Genomic DNA, 23,053 nt, shown 5'->3' with positions numbered 1-23,053 from the left:
GCCTGGAGAAGGACTGCTGCAAATCAATATGCTAGACACAGAAGCCACCTGTAATACTTGGAGCTGAAATCTGCCAGCATGCTTCACTTAATAAGTGTCTGTCACGGCACTCACAACTTGGCAGCAAAAGTCAGACCTCTGTCAAGTGCCTCAAGTGTGATGTCCAATTCAATTACTAAAGGACACATTAAAATCCGGCTTATATGGTTAAGAAATAACAGCTACCTATTTTTATTTTGTGATTAGAATCTCCCCAGTCTCTTTAAAGAAAAACATTTTCAGCCTATTCAGTTTCAACACTCACATTAATAAGTTAATTTTCCTTAATAAGCAATCTTGAGATAGAAACTGAAAGCTTAATAAACTTGTTCTCTACTAAATACAAGATACGAAAATATAATCATATTAAAAAAAACCTTCTCTTTTTAACTGTCATTGAGAAGAAATTATCTACTGTAGGTTTTCTTTGCACACTCTTCCCTGTATTCTTCAGATACATCATTGAGCAGGACAAATTCAGGGTACTTCTATTACCTATCAACAGTGGCCAAATTCACTTTAGTTTTGGGACAGAGTAATGCACTGTCTTTTCAGTGATATCAATAGGTCCATTCTGCTCACACTGCATGAGTGTTCTTCCTCCTCTCCTCCCCTGTCTCTCCCCTCCTTATCCTCCCATGCCAGGAAAGGAAGGAATTCTACTTTTCCTGCTCAAATATCCAATAATCATTTCAGACATCTGTTTCAATACAAAAAACTCTTCATAGAAGTCCATCTAAATGGCAAACCATTAGAGACTAAGATGATTTATTTTAGTTTAGTGCAGTGTCACTAGTTTAATAAAATAAAAAATAACTAAGGATTTGGGAAGTACTATGGCTTACCTATGTAAAAACTCACTCTCTTGCCAATACATTCTATCGCTGCTGACAGACATTAGAACATTCCTTTCATCTCTTTCCTCTTCTTGCAGTTTAAGCTATCCCCTTAAGGAGTATTTGCTTTCTCTAAGATAGATTATAAATTGTATGCAACATGAAAACCTTACACACTTCCTCTACCATCTGTAAGGCTTTTATTTCTACTTCTTAAAAAGGAATTAAGTCAAAAACCTTTTATATGTCTTTTTATTTTGGGTAAATAGACCAGGATTACTTTGCTGTAAGAAAATTAAAAGAAAATTATTGCTATTTCCAGATATGTGCATCTAAATAAGAGAAGCATTTTTTAATACAGTCAACCAAACATTCAAATCTACTGAAACCAAACGTGCAATGGAAACTGTAATAAAGAGCAAATATGGACCATACACATCCACACACACAAACACCCCTTCCATTCATGACAAAAACAGGATCTAATATGGGATTGGTTTCTCTCAAATAATTCTTTCTGCATCCCGGTGTGATTCCAGGATGTGCAAATTAAGCAAAATTTTATGGGTCAAATTCTTCTTAACACTACATGTGCTCAAGTCAACTGAAATTGATCCAGTGTCAGAGGGTGGAACTGGCACAGAAAATCACAATGTAAGGAGCTGTTCTTATAAAAATAGACATGACATAGTGCTTTGAATGGAGGAGAAAACAATTCTCAATGTGGCCTGGGAGAAAGAAAAGCAGAGAGAAGCAGAAAAATTGACTACAATAGCTAACAAGTAACCAGATAAGGATCAACTATCAAAACCAAGCCAACTGCAAGAATCTGTATGTTCAAAATGGCTCTGGTTGAACCTAACCCCTTTACAAAACTGTGTCTAATGGAAGGAAAGCTAGACCAGTTCCTAATCAATTTAGAGCTGTGAAGAGGAGAGACTAGTTTATCACTTTTGTATACACTTCTGTATTCTTTGAAAGTACAAAATAGCTAGTTAAGATTTCATTATGCAGAGCTTCATTAAGTCTTCAGTAAAAATTTTCCTCCTCTTCATTTTCTTTTTTTTTTTTAGTTCTTTTAAACAGAAATGTTCCTAAAAGAAGCCTGGGTACCTTGCAAAATCAAACTAAATCAAAAACAGATTCTCATATTTGTGTAGACGATTTAGCAGTAACATTTCTAACAGTGGGAGTTTGCAAATATTATCAAATTCATGTTCATGTTATGACAACTGACGGATGGAAACCAGAAGCTATTCTGACACACGTTTTAACCCATTTTTCTGCTACTGGAATGACTATGAGCACAAATGTCAGCCTGGTTAAACTTTTATTTGAGTGAAATGTGAAGATGCATCATATCCTCAGCTGAGTTCCGGAACCACTCAGGATGTCATGTAACATTTAATTTAGCAAAAAAGGATTAAACATCTAACCTGGAACAGCTATCTTCCCAGCTGTTGGATGATTCATTTCCATCACAAGTCCATTGTGCAGTACCTAGGAAAACAAAACAAAACAAAACATGTATGCAATATAAAATACAATCAATTCCTAAACTCAAGAGGGGAAGAAAGAGATAAACAGTATCATGCTCTTTCACAGACTCTGAAAATACAAGGAGCTACAACACAAGTAGTCTGCTTAATGTGTAAAATGAAAGCTTTGATGTTTGACATTACTTTTTGTTCATGCAGCTAAACAAATGCTTCACTAAGACTGCACATGTCTAAGATATCTGTAAACTCTTATAGTCATCATCAAACATAAGAGACTGAGCTGTAAGCACATCACACTTTCAACCACCAACAGACAACTGGTACCAACACAGACTGGCTATTAAAACCTTCACCCCCTTTCATACTAATCTGCAATATGTACTAAGGGCCTATACATAAACTATGTTCTCTTGTTTGTACTGTTAGTTTTAAGCTTGTGATGGATCATAATGGAAAATGCTGTCTTAATAGCTTTATCAAACATTTTGAAAAGATTAAATATTTTTTATGTTTTTTATATTCTTTTGAGTAGGTATGCCATGCTTGAGGCCCTGTGTAAATCTATATGTGATGATTATTCATCACAATTTTCAGATCCTTGTTATTAGCGTCAGCCAGAAAACAATGTGGGATACCAAAACTGTCAAGTAACAGAGAAAAAGATATTAATACTAAAACTCACTGCTTTTGTATATAATTCTGCACCCAAAACCACTAAACAATATTTATAACTTCTTTACCTATTATACTTCCATCCTTGTAGCACTGCTACCCTAATCATATAATCAGAATTATTTAAAAAAAATAAATAGCCACCCACTAGGCAATTATTTTCACATCCAGTGTAACAAATCTAGAATGTCTTGGAAAATGAATCAGCTATAGAAAATGAAATATGAGAAAACCCTTTTAAGTGATCATGTAATACATCTACCTATTCAACTTGCACCATGAACAACACTAGCAACCTTGAGTATTGATGACAAGTGTTGGTCTAATTAATCTTTAAAATTTCAAGATAATAAATTGAAAATTTTCTTATCTAATCTGTACCTTATTTTGCATTTTTATTACTAGAATTTTTTCTCCTGATACATAATCTAAGTGTCTGTCTATTAAATATTTTTATTCTCATCTTTTCCCCAAATGAACACAGAAAACCAATCACTATCATCTTTATAACATTCTTTTATGTACTGGAAGATTGTAATCACATCCTCCCTCAGTCGGCTCTTTTCTAGACTAAACAAAACTAATTCCTTTAACCATTCTTTCCAGGTCAAATTTTGTGAACCCTTTATCTGTGTAGAATAGCCTGCTTAAAAAATTCCCATTCCTGAACAGGTGGTGTCAAAAGGTCAGGTCAGCTTTCTCTTAGCTTGTGGGGGGAACCTATTTAGCTGACATTTAGAAATCCAGATATTTCCGATAATAGATGCTGGTGGAACAATGTCTCTTCACTAGTCTAATTGTTTGGCAGTATACCAAATCATTAGTTCTATTTCTCTTTCAGAAGGTTAAAGGCAATTTTGGTAGACATTCAAGTGAGACATCCAGATTTTTTTTTCCAAATGACAGAATTAGAAAATATAATTGCTTGTTTTAATTCATATTTAGAAACTTTCCAGTCATGCCCTTTATCAAATAGTATTGAAATTTTGGTCTCCTTTCTCCAAAACTTACTTACACAAGCTTGCTTTATGTATTTATTTGGTGTTTGGGACCTGAATGCAAGAAAACACATTCATTTGAACTTGAAACCACAGCAAGCTCAGGTGAATAAGCAGTTCTTTAGATAACAAGTTAAAGCATGTACCTAAAAGTGGTTCAATTTGGTTAAAGAAAAACATACAAACTGTCTAGCAGCTATTCAGGGCTCTACTAAAATCATGCTTTTCTCTGTTCTGAGTCTCTAAATTCTTATTCTCATAAGATAGATATAAATTGCTTTTAAAAGACTTTTTTGTTAGACTCAAATTCCAGATCTCTTTTCTTTACAGAATGAACTACAAAACCTCTGATCTTTGAGAATCACCACTATTCCTTTTAAAAGAATTGCTTAAGATGCAGTCAAGCTTCCTTATTATTTTCATTATTAGTACAGGGTTGAATTTCCCTCTCAGATATATATTATATATATATTAGATATTTATATATAATATATATTCCCTACCAAAAACACTGAAATTTCTATTAATCTTATTTTCTACCGTAATTAAGCCTACATTGATATACTCAGTTCCAACTTTTCTTTTGAAGAAAACAATCACCAAGCAATGACTGGTCAACAACTGTGGATTTTTTTCCCCTACATCAGCAACACTGTTTAAAATAATTGTAATTTCCCATTCCATGCATTTCACTGTTATGATTCCCAAAAACAAATTCAAAAAAAAAAACAACCTTCACCAACTTCTCATGTGCATTCTTAAAAAACATGAAGGATTACTGCATTCTAGCCTTGATAGAATGTAACGTTCAAATCCTTTATCATCGAAGACGAGAAACCAGAGGAAAAGGTAACAGACTCAACTCAATGGCTTTCTCCTCCATTGTCTTGTGTAGCTGAAATGGTCATGATGTTTCTGGTAGAAATAGATGGTAGAGTCCTCTATTTTGTCTGTATTCACCTGAGTTCATAATAAGGAACTGATGAACCAAGAGAATCATGAAAAAGATGATGGCAATCAATAGATCAAGTTTTTGAATGTTTTTTCCATATGGATTATTTTGCAGGGTAGAAATAGTATATGATCTGTTACCACGTGACATTTTTCTGAATCAAATAATGTTTGGGAAGCATTTTACAGTGAGATCACTGTAAAGAAATCAGAAGCACAGTCTTCAGTCTTTCGGTAAAAACATTTTAAAACATATTGGAACAGTCTGGCCAGCAAGACTAGGGGAATTACTCTTCCCCTGTACTCAGCACTGGTGAGATGGCACCTTGAGTTCTGTGTCCAGTTCTGGGCCCCTCAATTTAGGAAGGACATTGAGGTACTGGAACAAGTCTAGAGAAGGGCAACAATGCTGATGGAGGATCTGGAGCACAACCCCTGTGAGGAGCAGCTGAGGTAGCTGGGGTTGTCAGCCCTGGAGATAAGGACACTCAGGGGAGACCTGTAACTACCTGAAAAGAGGCTGCAGTCAGGTGAGGGTTGGCCTCTTCTCCCAGGCAACCAGTTACAGGAGAAGAGGACAGTCTCAAGCTGCCCCAGGGGAGGTTTAGGTTGTAAATTAGGATGTACTTCTTCAAAGAAATGGTGATTAGATATTGATGTGGGCTGCCCAGGGAGGCAGCGGAGCCACTTTCTTGAAGGGGAGAAGTCCATTTTAAGGAAAGAATGAACCTGATATAGTTGACATGATGGTTTTCAGACTTAAGATCTCAGAGGTCTTTTTCAACCTAGTTGATTGATTCTGTGATACCATTTTATTTTATTCCAGATAAAGACATAATTTCAACTCTGATGACACATGTAATTAAACACCCATAACAACATGGTTTCTCTTAAAACTGCCAGCAAAGTTTCAAGTCTACCTCTCTCAATTCTACCAAAGGTAATCTTCCAAATCCCGATCAAAGGAGATACTGGAATCAGAAAGATATCAAACCTCGTAGCTCCCACCTCCCTCCTTCCCAGATCCAAAAGCTCTATTTAATGTGGAGCTATGCACTAAAAATATGCATTTTTACAGGTACTACTCTTTCACAGATTCATCTAGAGTTTAGTGAAAAGGATTTTCAGGGCCACAAAGGAAATGATATAACCCTTTTCTCCATATTTTTGTAGCCACAAGATAGCTGGCTGTTGGTAAACATAATTACTACTTGCGCCTCTAAACCACAAAAAAGTAATAACAGTTTTCCCCGTACATGCTGAACATAGAGCAATGGCCATAATCACCCCTTGAAGAAGTAACAGCACATGTTGTGAAGAAAATGCCATATTGGAATTGCATCCCACATCCTAAAACTACCCCTTTCCCAATAAAAATATGTCAAGTCATCTGAAATTTGGAAAGGGTATTAAATATATCCCCCATCTGATGCCTGGTTCTACTTGGTCTTGTATTCCTAGAATGTTGTTGCACAACAGAATGGTTTGCATGTCAGCATGTTTTCCACCACCACGTTTTTTCCAAAGCAGAAATCCCAATATATTCAAGTCCTGTTGCAAAGTTTGTCTTTCATCACTATTAACTTTACTATTCTTCTTTTCAAAGTTTCTAGTATGCAGGGGTCACTTGGAGAAGATATTAGCTCTCTACTATATCTAAGTATTGCATTAATGAATCACATCTATCTCCACTTTACCTTCATCTATCTCTCATACCTGAAGTTTCTTACCATTTCATGAGACAGGGCATAATTTAATTTGCTTCCTTAACAAATTTTTGAATTAATAAAATCTGGTTTTGTTGTTTCCAACTGCCTATTAATTTACCTCTTTTCTCCCATTCCCTTACTCTGATGCAGTGAACACTGTATGTTAAAGTCTCTTAGGTCCCTAGCACCATGTCTGTGATACTATCTGAATACACACAGGAAAGTCACAGTTCATTGCAACGTCCTTATTCTGTACTGCTGCTTTTGTATAGGACAGTGTCTTACAGACTATTTCCTTCACCAAACTTGTTGGGGTTTTTGTGCATGTGAGGGGATGGCTTTGACAAAGTCACAGCCTCATAGCTATTTTCCACTATATGCTATAGACAAAATTACTTTTTATTGACATCCCTGGGGATAGGGTTTTGAGGCCTGACATTTTATCCTGATCCATGTCCATTATTCAAATACTTCACACTTTTCCACTGCATCTCTTGTTCTACTACAGAACACCTCACCTAGATTCCCTGTTGATTATCAGAATTTAATTTCAATTTCTTTACTTCTTTATCTTTTGTCCAAAGAGTTTTTATATCCTCTAGCCTAACAGTGGTCCTACAAACTAGCTATTGGCTCTTTAGCATTGAATTTAGGTTTTACAGTAACCATGACTTTAATCTAAAAAGGTGTATTCTGATACAGGAGTTAAGAGCTTCTTACCTGCATTCTGCTATGTCACTTAAGTCAAGAACTTCCAATTGCATACTCTAGAACTAAACATTTCAAAAGGCAATCACTGAGACTGGTGAGAAATTTCTTCCCTTACACTCTATCCCAATATGACCTTTGACCAGATGAAGGCAGTTGAATTCATCCGTTATTACTACTTCATTAGGCTTAGAGGATTCTTTTATCTCCTTTGGACTCAATGTTTCCTGATTAGAAGGCTCAACAGCATAGCCCTAATATAGCTCCCCCTGCTCTATGACCTAACCTGTCCATCCTGTTCAGTTCATAGAAGGTATAACACTTTCCTATTAATTTTTGTCATTCCAATGTTCTTTAGCAATGACCGCTATGTCAAGATCCTTCTTCTTTGCCAAAAATTTCAAGCCACCTTTTTTAATCTTACACACAGCTCGTGTTGGTATAGAGATATGTATAGATTTTGTATACATTTGGGGAAGCAGGGAGTTGGCCAGATCATTTTTTAGCTCTAAAATTTGGCACTGTATTACCTTTCCAGAATTTCTCCTCTTTCAGTTTTCCTGCACATTACATTCTTGTCCTGTACACTTTTTGTATGACTGACATCACTAACAGATGTCTTTAAATGGTGTGAACCAACTCCTGCATGAGACCACACATTAATTTCCTGCATCAGCAATCTGTTCTTACTACTGCTCTACACAAGTCCTTCCACTGAGGTTCTTTCTCCACAAAGCTCTGTGTAGGTGTCCCAATGGAGATCCTATTTGTCATCCATTAACTGAAATATCAAAAATCTGAAATTATGAAACCTGTGCATTAAACTAAAATTAGACCTCAGTTCAGCAGGGACCATAAAGTTGGTGGAATTGGGTGAGTTTCCAGAATCCTTTTAGTGGTTCATAATACTGTAACAGAATATATCCATCACAGTGAACTCTTCTCAAGCACCCTATGAAACTTTGTTGTTCACAGACTCACCTTCTTCCACCCTGAGAATCTACTCAGCAAACTATTTCTGGGGCCAATATGAACAGGCTATTAACTTTTTTAGTAATTCAATTTCCTAAATCATGTTCCAAATTCATAATCAAAGTAAGGTATGACCCTGACACTGAGAATAGTTCTTATATTAATGTTTTGCTTCCCCTAGCACCTCCTGCTACAAAATTAAAAAGCCCTTGGTGCTAAATCAACCACAGTATAATGCACAAAAGAGACATTAAACAACACAAAAAGTATTAAACAATGGAATCCTTTTCTAACAGGGCAGAAACACCTTTGCCATTGTTTAATCATCAACACATACTTATTTTTGAGAAAAAATACTAAATTCAATTTATACTTCACCATCTAAATAAATATGAGACAGCTGCTAAATAAGTCTATATAAATCTCCTATGGTTTCATCAGATGTACTGAAAAGTAATGAGAGTAAAATAAGGTACTTTTATTCTAATAGCAGACCATATTACAATAAAGAATCAGGTTTTTAACTCTTGTGGAAAAGGAAGTATTCCCAAGGGGTTTATTAGCATGTGATACATTTAATATTTGTAACAAATAGCAAGGAGATTAAGAGAATAAGGATTTATAACCTGGGCCAAAACATACAAAAATTCACGGATACAAGTCTGTATTTAATCACATAAATTCTCCAATTTTCAAGGTTGCAGACCTGACCCTGATTTCAAGGGGCTGTCTCAATGCTTAAAAATCAGGTTGCTTCCCTCAGATGACCAAGTATAGTTTCCTGTCAACTTCTTGCACAATCAGTCTGGGGACGTGGCAGAGGAAACAGTCTGTCCTTATTTGTAAAAAATACATATATTTTTCAGATGTTCTTTTTCCCTGAGAACTGATGTGATTGTAAAACCATACTTTTGGTGGGTTTGAATGTGTAAATTCACAGAAATATTTTAGCAAAGATATTTTGCTGTATTCCTCTTTGGATATAAGACCTGGCTCATGCTGGTAGCAAGACAGGGTGTGGCTATATTCAAAGCACTGGCTCTGCAATAAGAGTCTGTCTCTAGCTTCAGCAAAGCTTTCCTAACTGATAACTCCACACTTACCACCTGGTCTTACAGAAACAGATTGATTTTATTATTGGAACAGTCTGAAATACTGACTGGTTTTTTCCCTGTTTCAGTCAGATTTTACAGTAATTTTCTGCTAGCAATGATGTTAAAAATTACTGGCTTTTGATAATATTTTTTCTACTTTGAATTATTACAAATACTATATTCAGTATTTATATGTTATATTTGTAGTTTCTCTGAAAACAGAGCATGGAAAAACCTAATTACAACTAATTTTTAAAGATGCAAGTGAATGTACAAATTAAGAACAGTATCCTGGACTGTACATACATTATATTATTTTGGTGTCCACAATGTCACATTAAAGGATTTATTTTATTTCATTGTGATTTACCTCTTATATCAAACAACAATAAAATAGGTTCCCAGATGTTTTCTTTTGTGGAAACTGACTTTTTAGTGAAATGCAATTATATTTCCTAACTAATTATACTGATAATAAGCTATGGCTGCCATGCCTTCAAGTAATGTGTGCCAGAAGTGGGAAACTGGTGGGGTAAAAATGCCAAGAACCTTTCCACTGCGATTGTTTTCATAACAACTCTGTGGATGTTTGTTACATTCATAAGGGACCTGCCTATGGAGCTGGAGATGATGAAGAGAAAATTCTGATAGGGCTTTGCATAACTGAGATTTTTCAGAAGTCACTTTTTTCCATGTGGTATTGAAATAAGTCACATGCAGCTGCAATTCTGGATTGAAAAATGACGGAGACGTTTGTCTACCGTATAAGGGAATTGCTATTTCAAAATGTACAATCTTCAACCAAACTGCACAACGAACACTACTAAGAGTTGTTACAGAAATCATGTGTTTTTACAGATAGGCATGCATGTTACAGCAAGAATAAACTTATAGACATAAAAGATATCTCAGTACTCAGAAAGCCCCAAAAATTCACAAATATCAGGCTAATAGTGAGCATAGGAGCCATTAAACAAAAGCATTGTACATTATGTTAAAATATCACTTGATTTCTGATCGTCCTTGGGAGTATCACTTGTTTTGCCAAATACAGCATACATAATCAGTATACATATTCTGACTTTGCACGCCACCCTGAGTTCCCAAGAGCCTTCTTTTAAATACCCCATCCATCTTTCCATGGCCATGTAAGTGTTACGGTTTATTTATACATCATTGTTTCATTAGAGCTGGTCTGTCAGCTAAGAGTACTTAACCCTTCCCAATACTGCAAAACTTGCCCATCCTCAGAGGAATGCCACTTAACAGTGGCACCTGCTTAGTACTGCAAAGTACATCCAGATGAGACCATCTCCCTGCACACCCTCAGTCTACTGCAGGCAGAGATTCACCACACCTCTCCTAAGTGGTTTATTCCTGCACAGTCTTGCACTGACCTTTGTAGCCCTTTAGAAAAGGATCTCTGACTGTGATTTGAAACACAGCATTTTAAATTAAGTCAAAAGAATTCTGTATAGCAACACATGCAGATAACACTGGTAAACTGCATAGATGCTGTTGAGTGTTGATAGATATCTTGGGCATCTAGGAAGAAACTTTCATTAAAAGAAACTCTGGCACGTGGAGATTTTTTCCTGATTTATACTCTGCCTTGTTAACATTAGCCTTTGTAACAAACCCACTTAAGACAGAGAACTCCTAACCATGCCTACACCAAGGAACTGGGATTCAAGGGCGCTAGATGCAGAATGTACACGGAGAAGGTGAAGAGTAAGTTCCCACTTTGTATGAGTATCTTCAACTCCTTTCCAGCAGTTCAGTACTTAACTGCTGTCATCCACTTTTCCATCATTAGCATTTAGTTATTAATTTTATTCCCAACCATAAAATTTCTCTCCAAGTTGCAGTAAAACAAAAAGAAACTAAAGCCAGGAAGGTATTTCAGGGCTATGAGTGTTTACACAAAAGAAGTGATTTCTTTCAGAAATGAACATCATTAAAAAAAAAACCTCAAAACATAGTTTTGAAAATACTACATTTCATAGTTATTTAGTCATCGATGTGCATTTGATGCTTTGTAAGAGTTTCGTGTAGAAAGCAATTAGTCTATCAATACTACATATACAACTGTGAGCAAAAATCCAACACCAGTTTTTAAATATGATGCCTCCAATGAACTTTGCTATACAAATTGCTAGAGAAGCTGAGAGACCAAGATGGAAACAGATAAAGGAAAATACCAAGGAGAGATTTTTCCACTTAAAATCTTATACAAATTTGCACAAACACACACACCAAATAGTTCGCCTGGGTGTCTTAGGGATGGATTTTTATCCCCTATCCATTTTTTGTTTTGTTTTGTTTTGTGTCTGGGGGGGTCGCTGCCCACCCCCATCCCATGCCAACCCTGACCCAGGAGGGCTCCAGGAGTTTTGCGATGGGCGAGAGCCAGACTGGGATTTCCTGTGAGAGCCGTGGGGGGTGAGAGGCAATTCCTTCCTTCCAGTGAGGTGAGTCCTCTCCGCAGCCAAGCACTGGGATCTCTCTGATCAGAGATACTTGTTGCTGTGTGGGTTTTTGTCCGTTTTTTACACTCTTTTCCTTCAGCACTGTAACTGGAGCTTACTGGCTTGCTTCTCTGCTTCTCTGCTGCTTGGGAGACCAGAGTCAGTGCATAGTGTGCTGGGATCTGGGAGCACCCCATTCCCTGCCAATTACTGCCCGCTCTGCACAGCCCGATCTTGGGAACAGCCCTCCCTGGTGAGCTACCCAGGGGAGAGATTCCTGGCTCAGCCCTGCTGTTCTCTGCTGCTGCTGCTTCAGGGCTTCTTGCTACACCTGTAACCTGACAACCAGCCACCCCACAGCTTCTGGCAGGACCCAGAGTTTTCTGCTATGCTTTGTGTGATAAACAACTGCTCACTTAAAAATTTTCGAAGGTTTATTAAACCTTAACAAACCCCACAAAGGACTGAATAAGGAAAAGGGGCAGCACTGGGAGTGTGACTGCCACAGGCTCATCCACCAAACAGCTGTTCCACCTTCTGCAACCCTGGTGTTGCATCAGGCAGCCCTGACCTCTGAAGGTCTGTCAGTCAACTCTTCTTTGCTGTCGATTGGTGGTGACCTTGCACTCTGATTGGAGGTGAACTGTTGTTGTGCCAAGCCTCCAAGTAACAAACCTCCCCATTCCCACCTGCTCCATGCAAGGGGCACAGGAACACGCTCTCCCTCCCTATGACTCTGACAACCAAGGCTGCCCAGAGCCCCCAGAGAGGAGGGAAAGGGGACTATGGGGAGAACAGGAGGCATCCAAACAACAAACTGCAATAACATAACCAAACATCAATAAAACTTTTCTTAACATACACACAATATTTATCCCTTAATTGCCAGAGCCAATCATCACATTGCCTATCCATAACAATTAGTCATCCCAGATGTGCTCGCCTCTGCCATTCCAGCTTGCTGCTTCCAAGGTTTCCTGCTGCAGTCCATTCAGTTTCCCGAGGGGCACTGACACCAGCGTCCCCCTGTGATTTTGCAAAGGAAAGCCCCTTCTCTCTTTCTCTCTTCAGTTCACCCGCCATTACTGCATTCAGGGATGCCTGGGCCCGCGCCACAGCGCCCCCTGCCGGCGCGGGGGAATCATCGCACCCGCCCTGCCTGGCCGGGAGCCACCAGCGCCCCCTGCTGGCTGTGCCCAGAACTGCACCAGAGGGGAAAGTGCCTGCGGCCCAGAGAAGGCGTCACTGGGCTTGTGCTGCTGCTCCTGCTGCTGCCCTTGTGGCTGTTTGTCTGCCTTGTTATACAGATATATTCTAGTAAAGAGCTGTTATTCCTTTTCCCATATCTTTGCCTGAAATCCCCTTGATTTCAAAGTTATAATAATTTGGAGGAAAGGGATCATATTTTCCATTCCAAGGGAAGTTTGCGCCTTCCTTTGCAGACACCTATCTTTCCTACCAAGACACTGGGTAAATTCATATCTTCAAACATTTAGTGTGCTTTGTAAGTTATATTCATCTTTGTCTCTTCAGCTTTGTGTTGAGGATTTCTTCTCTACCTCAGCAGTGACACCTTGCATGTTGTATGATACTATGTAAGGCAATTCTAGGATGTGATAGCAATAGAAATGTCACTGACAGTAATGAAGGAAGAACATTTTTCCTAAACAAGCCAATAAGCAATGTAATTGGAAAAGCATTTTTTACATGTCTACATTCTTAACCATTTCAGAGCCTGCATAATACCATAAATTTACAACACTTCACTGTATCTGAATTTAGTTGAAGCACGTTGCACAACCAGAAGAACTCTCCCATGTCAAGCCATAAGCGCTATTCTGAAAATTTTCTTTGTATAAGACCTTATATTCTATTGAATACTATTCAAGAAGATAATTAAAATGTATGGTAATCAAACTATATGAGTGTAAAGAGGTGTGATATCTAATAAAACAAAATTAAAATATTTTAATAAAAGGAATTGTCTGCAGCTTGAAGCTGCTTTGTGAGACTAGCTCACAAATACTAGAATATAACCTTAGTTAAATTTATATATAATACAAAGGCTTCAAAACTTCATTTTTGACTCTTCTGATTAGAATGCTACTAGCTTATCATACATTATGTATTTCCTACAAATGGAAAATTTATTTAATAAACTCCAGTCTTGCAAAAGGCATTTTCTTCTAGAACTACTATTGGACACTAATGTCTCCAAAACCATACTATTCCATGTATGTCACAAGAAGTTTGCATAGATAATCTCATTTGAGTATCAAAGCAATTATCTTCTATACTTTCCAGGAGAAGAAGTTCATTAAATAATTCTGTAGCAACAAAATTAAATACAATTTTGCTGGTGAATTAAACCAGTCCATTACTTTCATCATGTGAGATATTCTGAAGTTATTGTCATTTTTCCAGTTGATCACCTACTGTTCAAGAAAACTGCTGGGAGAGATTAACATTAAAAAATGCTTAGTGTTTCAGACCAAAACAGAAAGTACTGTAATGTTTGATACATTAAGCCAGTTTGAAAACAGTATTGTGTAACAAAGCAAGTGCTATATAACTGTAAGTCATATATTTAAAGGAGAACATCATGGGATACTTTTAAAAAAGGAAAGCATTATTTCTTTGTATCTCATTTATATGCATCTAAATGTTACATACAGTGGAGTGCATAAAACTAGTTTCTTTTTGTTGTAACTAATTACTCCAAACACCAGTTTGCTCAGGTGTTTAATTAGTCCGAAGTTTTCTTTCCCCACTGCTCTGCTTATCTGAAGTCGACCAAATGCAGAGCTTGAGATATTTAAAAGGCAGGTGATAAAAGGCCTTTTTGTCCTTAACTAAGGCACATGAATGTTGAGATAAAAATAATAACTGGTATAGGCTGTAAGTCCAAAACTTAGAAGAATCAAAGTAACAGTTAGAAGTGTTTCTTTAATATTGTGAGTTCCAATTTTGCAGTATTTGGGGTTTATGCCAAACAGAAAACAAAGCAGCAAACAAAGAATGTGGATCAGAAGTCAAAAAAGGAGGTGACTACTTCTGTATTAAAAAAGGGCAGGGCAGGGCAGGGCAGGGCAAGACAAGGCAAGGCAAGGCAAGACAAGGACAGAACAGCTCGAAGAGACCTACAATGACCATCTAGTCCCACTGACCATTTCTGGGCTGACCAAAGTAAAAGCATGGCTTTAGGGGCACTGTCCAAATGCCTTTTCAGCGCTGACATTGGCTGGGCATGGTCAGGGGGAGGCATCAACCACCTCTCCAGGAAGCCGATTCCAGGTTTTGGGCACCCTCTGGGTCGTGAAATGTTTGTTCATATCAAATCCAAATCTCCCCTAATGCATGCAACTTTCAGCCATTCCCCACATATCCTGGCACTGAAGGGTTGAGAAGAGCTCAGCATCTCTCTCTCCCCTTCCTCAGGAAGCTATAGACAGCAGTGAGGTCACCCCTCAGCCTCCTCCTCTCCAAACCAGATTGTGGAGGCCCAAGGGCTTATAACTAGAGAGGCCCAAGGGCCTATGATGGAAATCCCCATATCCCAATCTGGAAAGAAGATGATAATTAGTGCCTCCTGATATTGGGGTGAGAAAAGGCCTCTTCCCCATAGGTTTTTGAAAAGATATGTTAATATGCTGTTGAGTTTGCTCCCCATTTGGGTCACCAAGTTTTTGTCATCCCAGTTCAGCCCCCGTTCACCATATTTGTACATCCCCTAGAATGTTCTCCCTTCCCTCTTTCCCCATTGGCCTCAGTTTGGTGCAGTGGTCCACCCCTGTCTTTCTATTGGTTTCCCTGTTTTATTACCCCACCTCTGTGCCACTTTTCTCTTTTCCCATTGGCCCTTGAACCTTTGATTGGCCCTCTCTTTCCCATGTATAATCCTGGACCCTCCCTCATTATTTGTTTTTGTCCCTGGAGCCCTTGGGCACGTGGTTGAAATAAACCTCGTCGGAACTCCATAAAAAGACCTTTCCCCTCTCTCATTGTCAGAAGGTGTCTGCGGTGTGTATGTGTGTATGTTGCATGCCTGCCCAAACACCTTCTCCTGGAGATGCTTTCGGAAGGTAGCAGCATTTACCATCCGCCCATGCTGGTACAGCAGACAAGCCCAGTGCCCTCAGCGGCTCCTCAGAGCACATTCTTACCAGCATCGGTGCCCTTCTCTTAATGTATTAGAGTCCCAGAAGAAATATTTAAACATTTTAAAATATTATTAAAATATTTAAGCAGTAGTAACGGTAATTGGAGATAAGGAACAAGTTGGAGAGATGCACTGGTATGTAAAACCATGACATTTAAACAGAAAAAAATATTTTAATTTGCTGCTGCTATGAACTACCTGTCATTTTTAGATGGACAGAAATTTTAAGGCTAAAACTAAATAAAAAGTTAGAAAATGCGCTTCACAAAACAACCTTGCCTTATCACAATACAGAAGGATTTTTCAGTGTTGTGATCCACCTCTGGTATCTAGATTCTGAGATTATGTAAAAGCCCAATATCATAGCATTTCCCTTGAGGACCCAGTCATGTCAGAGACCTACTGGAAATCCATTCCCATAAAACTTGTAGCATAATTTCTTCATAAAAATACATAAAATTGATTCCCTTAGACACACTTTTCTATTTTCCTCAGAAGAAAGAATCTGTATACCTGCACATATAATTCAATACCACAATTTAGTTCACATAAAGAGAAGAAAAAAATTATTCCAACATGTCCCTATCCTTTACTTTGACTGTATATCTGAAGAAATATTCTTTTGAAAAAACTAAAAGTTCTGGGCTTTTGTTCATGTATTCCTTAGTCTCCTGAATACAGCTGCCAGTATTCAACAGAAAGCTGGTTTCTGAAAGATGATTATTGTTGACCTGATTCAGCCCATCCTCCAGTTAGAGAAAACCAAAAATTATCAAAACACAGTTGCCATGTAAAATTAATTGACAATTACTACTGATATGGACTACAATGGAATATGTAACATGGTGAACTAGCAAAGACAGTCAAAGGAAGGATTTCTCATTAACAAAATGAACTCATATTGTGGGATTTCTTCTCTGCCATGCATGTATAGGATGATTTTGGAAATGAACCATACGACCCATATTCACTTCACCTACCATTAAACACTTGGCTGAGGATTGCAAGATGGTAAACACATTTCCCTCATATAGGCAACAGAGAAAGACACATCCAGAGGGTAATTATGACTCTGATAATTGACTACAATTGTCATTACTATAATCGTGACATTATTAATGATGGAGTGATCTTACAATAAGAATGTAACTACCTCAAAAATCTCACATAAATGCTTGGTTTAGTATTGAGATGCATCCAGGACTGTGTTTATCAATTCCTCATCTGCAAAATGTGGAAAGTAATATTTCCACAAATTTTCAGAAGAATAAAAGGCACATGGGACACTGAAAGATACAGAAAGGATACTGTGTTGGGCTGGTTTCAGTTCACTGGCCATTACTCATCTGCTTTCTGATTTACAGCAGTAGAGGTGAGACAGGTCACCAAAATGAATTTTCTCTATATAATAAAATCCTCAGTGTTTCTGGGATACACTGTCACTGCTTCCATGTATCTATTGACACAGATGTTCTTTATCACTTGTTTCCTTTTTGTATATATAATAGAATATTCACGGGCTTAGAGTCACTGTGGGCTGAAGGAAAAAGCAGTAATGCATTCAGAAAATGTGCCCTGAATAAGTGGTGTCTAATGTGCTAAAGGACAGATCAGATGTGTGTACAATCCAGTTTTCCCTTTCAGGACTGACAAATGCTCAATCTTCAGTCAAACTCTACTTACAGGCAGTTGACAGTTGGGACCTGCCTGCATTCTCCTTTAATCCATCAACACATACTTGAAGAGAAAAGAGATACTCCATCTCCAGAAAAAATCTGGAGTTTTTTCAAGTAGGCCTCATGGAGATACAGCTTACTTATTTGTCTAGCATAAACATGTCACTCAAGAAGACATCAAATAAAACAGAGCTGTCATAAATCTGATGCTTGCTTTTTTGTTGGTATTACTGCTCAGCTCTTCAAGGTCATGGAGTCTTGGTGAACTTCATGAAGCTAAATCATGCTAAGCTAGGACCATTTTCGAACTTAAGAAACATGGTTCCAATAAAAAAAATTATTTAGAAATGTTCCATATATGTAGCTGACACTCAAATATAGCTACAAGATATTTATCTTATATTAACTTTTGTTTGATTACTACATTGTAGGTGTTTAATTTTGATTGCAGTCTTTTAACGAAAAGTGAGTTAGAATCCAGCCTGCTTTCTCTGAGCTAACTCCACAATGTGAGCCACAGCATAGTAAATGGAGATTTGCTTTATAGACCTAAAATGCTTAATTCTTACTGTAAGTGGGAATAATTTTACAAAAATATATATGTTATTGGTGATCTTCACAAGGAGATTTGTAACACTACCTGTGGTTCTTTGTGGATTAGCTAGCAAGAAAACAGATTCCACTTCTACTGATGCAAACGAGTTCCAGCAAAACCCAAAACATGTTGGAAGACTGTTCAGACAGGTTTTGCATTTTAGTCTGTTAATGACAAATTAATAGAGTGGACATTTATAGTTAGTTGTCTCTTGAAAAATTGGAGTAGCAAATACATCTTGTCCATTTTCATGCATCTAGTTAGGTGTAAGTTCTAAGTGACAGGCTAAAGGCATCCTTATTGAACCATCCATATTGAACCAATGTGATACTGTCATGGATGTCATGGATTGTCATGTCATGCCTGAATCTTTATCCTGAAACTTTTCTGTTTGCAAAAGCTGTCAGAGTTTGAAACTGATTTTAAATTCAGAAACAATTCATATTTCAAATTTGAAATAAAATAACAGGCTTGAAAATATTTAGTGACTTAAAACCATCTATTTTTGTCTTAGAAAATATGTGTAACCACAGAATTATTTGAGATGCAAATAGAGTGAACACAAAAACCCCTCCAAAAATTCTTAGTCCAGTTCTTGTCCTCATAGTAAATTACTAAGAGGAACCTAACAGCAAAAAGAGTCTTCTTTTTTTACCAGTATAAATGGTTCCATTTTATTTTTCAAATTTACAAAACAGCATTCTTTTTTGATGGATTATGGTCCAGAAAAATGTTGTTGCTATATTTTGAAATCAGATTTATGTATAATAAAACACACAACACACAATAGTTCATCAACATTGTGCTACTGTGCAGTACTGATATGTCTTTAGTTAGAAGTGTATGTTTCTTTTGTTCTTTAATGTCAAGATTTCCAAATTAATTTCAGAACAACAGTAGAATCCTATGTTAAAATTTGGTGGTTGTGATCAAATGACAATAGAGATCAGTTAGCCTTCCCTTTAACTTTGTAAATATGTCTCCAAAATGCTTCCCAAAATCATCACAAAGATTAACAAATCTATTACATGTAAAGACAGAAGTCTAGAAATCAGTAATGAAAATTACTATCAATAACGCTGTCAAGGAAGAAACATAATACAAAAAAAAAGTATTTAAGCTTCAACTCAAAAAATCATAATTCACATTTAAAAATTAAGAAAAGCTAGTTCTAATAAAAAAACTCTCCCTATTAGCTTTAACTTCTCTTTATTGTGACACTGACTGAAAGCTTCAGAATATAATCTTCTATTTTTTACAATTTTCTTAATATTTGAATATCACTAAAGGAACCCTAAATCTTTTCTATCCTATCTCCTGCTTCTGTGCACTGGTACCTCAAAGTAAGAATTCTTTTTACTTTTACTTGATGATGATGATGGAAGAATCCTCTTCCTGTCACTAGGGATATGGCAGCAGATGCAGCATTAGGTTCATGGTCTTCATGGCATAAAATGCTTTTTGGTGTCTTTTTTTAAACTCTGGTTATAATAAAAGGCAATTATGAGTGTTGTTTTCTCATCAAGATGTCAGCAATCTGAGCAAAAGAGTTCAACTCCATCATTTTTAAATACACTGGTTGATTAATGAATTCTAGCAGGCATAAAATTGTTTCTGGGACACTCTTAAAATTTTCTTGAGACTTTTTCTCCTATATACTTAAGACTCTTGTATACTGCTAATTCTGTATCCTTGTATGCAGAGTTTCAGATACATAGTTTTATGTAAAATGTACTTTTAAGTTGCATTTCAGCCATAAGAAAGGATTAGTAGAGCCATCATTCTCAGTATTTGTTCCCCAGCAATCTGAAAAGTCAATGAAATATCTGTGTCATTCTGCAGCACTGAAATGATGAGGCTCACTGCCAGTGGTTGACCATGACATGCAGTGTGTGAGCAGCTGATTCACGGGTTGGGCACAAAGGGTTACAGTGCATGGGGTGACATCAGACTGGAGACCTGTCACTAGTGGGGCTCCATCCTTGGCCCTGTGCTCTTCAACATCTTCATAAATGACCTGGACACAGGACTGCAAGGGATACTAAGTTGGACAATGATATGAAGAGAGGAGCTGCTGATTCCTTCGAAGGCAGAGAGGCCCTGCAGAGAGACCTGGGCAAATTAAAGGGCTGGGAAATCAGTAACCGTATGAACACAAGTGCTGGATTCTGCACCTGGGATGGGGCAACCCTGTATGTATGGACAGACTGGGAAATGAGATGCTGGAGAGGAAAGGGAGGAACAAGAGGCCCCAAGGAAAGGGATCTGGGGGTCCTGGTTGATGGCAAATTAGATATCAGTGAGCAATGCCTGGCAGCCAGGAGGGCCAGCCGTATTCTGGGGTGCATCAGGCCCAGCATCACCAGCTGGGCAAAAGAGAGGATTTTCCCACTTTACTCTGCACTGGAGCTGCCCCACCTCAAGTTCTGGAGGCAGTTTTGGGTGCCACAAAGCTATCAGAAAGCATGCAAAGGAGGATATGAAGATGGAGAATGGTGTAGCAGGGGAACCACTGAAGGAGCGGCTGAGTTCGTTTGTATTGTTCAATTTGGGGAGGAGGAGGCAGAGTGAAAACCTCGTAGCAATCTACAGCTTTTCCATGAGGGAAAGCAGAGAGGTGGCATTTCTCTATAGTGACCCATGACAGAACCCAAAGGAATGGCAAGAAGTTGTGTCAGGGGAAGTTTAGGTTGTATATTAGCAAAAGGTTTTTCACCCAGAGGGTGGTTGGGTACTGGAAGAGGCTTCCCAGGAAGCATCAAACTTGACAGAGTCCAAGAAGTGTTTGGACAATGCTCTCAGATGCATGGTGTGACTCTTGGGATATCCTGTGCAGAGCCAGGACTTGAAGTTTGATGATCCTTATGGGTCTCTTCCAACTCAAGCTATTCTATGATTCTAACTAAGATCTCTGAGGGACAGAAGAAGGATCTAGAAGGGCAGACATCTCCATGACTTCTGATTATGCTTATGCCTGCTGATAGTTTTATATGCTAACATGATGTGTTCATTAAGAAAGACTATGGTTGTTCAGGAAATGTTTTCCTCTTAGAGGAGAAGTCTCAAATGACATAAATTAGGGGAAAATAATCTGAAATTACATGACTAATAAGCAATGAATACATTATTTCTAAATGTGTTGACATTCAAATATTCTATAAGAAAAAGCCCAAAATCAAGTCTTCTTATCTTCTAGATCAATTTCAATAAAATAAGTATTTATCAAATCACAAATGCCCATTTGCTTCCCTGCTTAAGTTAATTTCACTATGGAGAATGAAATCCCTAATTTTGGAAACTCCTGAATAGACAATGCTTTTTAACAGTTTCCATTTAAATACACCCATGACAATTTGACTGCAATTAAATTTATTTAGGAAGAACAGTATTTGTGCTAATGTGGCCTAATTAAAAAGAACCAGAATGAACTTGGCTATCTCGATTCCTTCAATACTTGCAAGGTTTTCTAAAGCACTGAGGAGAGATGTGAGTGGAGGGACTAGGAAAGGAGTAAAAAATGAAGCAGGCACATGGTTTTCATTTGGGGTGGAGGGAGACTGTTACAAAATTTACTTGACTGCTGCAGGCAATATTGGAGGATTAAATGGAAACTGGTTGAACCTTAGCTTCCAGTTTATAAAGAGCATTCACTCTATAAAGTTTCCTTATAGCACCTTTTTACATAATGAGCTTTAACTAAATTCTGTCAGCACGAAAAGTGGTTCATATGGTTTAAGATGTGTCTTACTTAAGGAATTCTGAAGATTTTCCTTTCAAAGGCACAGAAGAGCTTTAAAGGATGGCCTGACTTTTGAAGTAGTAGAAGATGTTGTCCTATCCCATTTCTCATGTTTTCAACTACAGGCTTGAAAAAATCTATGGCAGGATGTTGATCTTGTCAGCTGCAATTATCTTTCATCTGATTATTCCTATGCTATTTTACATAACTCTCAGCCCCTTGAGAAAGTGTGAATTTTCCTGATAGCTTTGTAATTGCTAAGGAAAACAGGAAGGACAAAATACATAAACTGATGCAATTTACATTTAATTCTCTTAATTTTCAAGATATTCCTTCTCTTCTGAGCTCAGAAAAAATTTATCAATAATGGTCATTTCTGAAATCTACTTTACTTATCAAGGTGGCTGCCTCTCCTTATCTTTCTGCTTTCTTCAAAGACCTTCCTTTCTACCTTCAAGAACTCCCAGCAGCCTCAATCCAGCATTCTTATGTAAGTACTAGTTATGAAGAAAAGAACACAAGAAGCATCAGGATTTATCTTCCCTGGGAAAATCGAGTATTCATTTGAACTTTTCAAAGTATTTTCCTTGTAAGCACTATTCAAATGAAATAGTTTATAAAGATTCGGGACTTAATGTATCTATTTATGTCTTCAAAAAGGCAAGGAAGAGCTATAGAAATGTAAAATACAGACAAATGTATAATTTGATTCATATGTAATCAATACATTTGTCAAAATGCAGCAGAAGTAAAAACTCTATTTGAGCAAAGGATGTGCCCAATGCAAACAGGTGATAAGTGAAGATGCCATCAGCCAAAGAGCATGATACTGACATGTGTATTCATTTGTTTATTTGTAATTTTGCAGTCAGAATTATCCCCTTGAACTCCATACACAATGAACAATTTTTTTGGCATACTAACTCAAAGGGGAAAGC

General features: G+C 37.5%; 1 protein-coding gene across 3 annotated transcripts in view; it reads right to left on the bottom strand.

Annotated features, from left to right (window-relative positions):
- Nucleotides 1-23,053, bottom strand: part of SUGCT (succinyl-CoA:glutarate-CoA transferase) — a 317,421-nt gene that overhangs the window by 50,573 nt on the left and 243,795 nt on the right. For all 3 annotated transcript variants that reach the window (XM_014258689.2, XM_005529930.3, XM_014258688.2), the window contains one exon: nt 2,312-2,375. In XM_014258689.2, the coding sequence (XP_014114164.2) occupies nt 2,312-2,375 (64 nt within the window). The remainder of the gene's footprint in view (nt 1-2,311; nt 2,376-23,053) is intronic.

The sequence above is a fragment of the Pseudopodoces humilis genome, chromosome 1 (assembly GCF_049639895.1).
Source record: "Pseudopodoces humilis isolate 2021_Gansu_Grassland_sample_001 chromosome 1, ASM4963989v1, whole genome shotgun sequence".
In the NCBI taxonomy this organism is placed as follows: domain Eukaryota; kingdom Metazoa; phylum Chordata; class Aves; order Passeriformes; family Paridae; genus Pseudopodoces; species Pseudopodoces humilis.
This window is presented reverse-complemented; position numbering and strand designations above follow the sequence as displayed.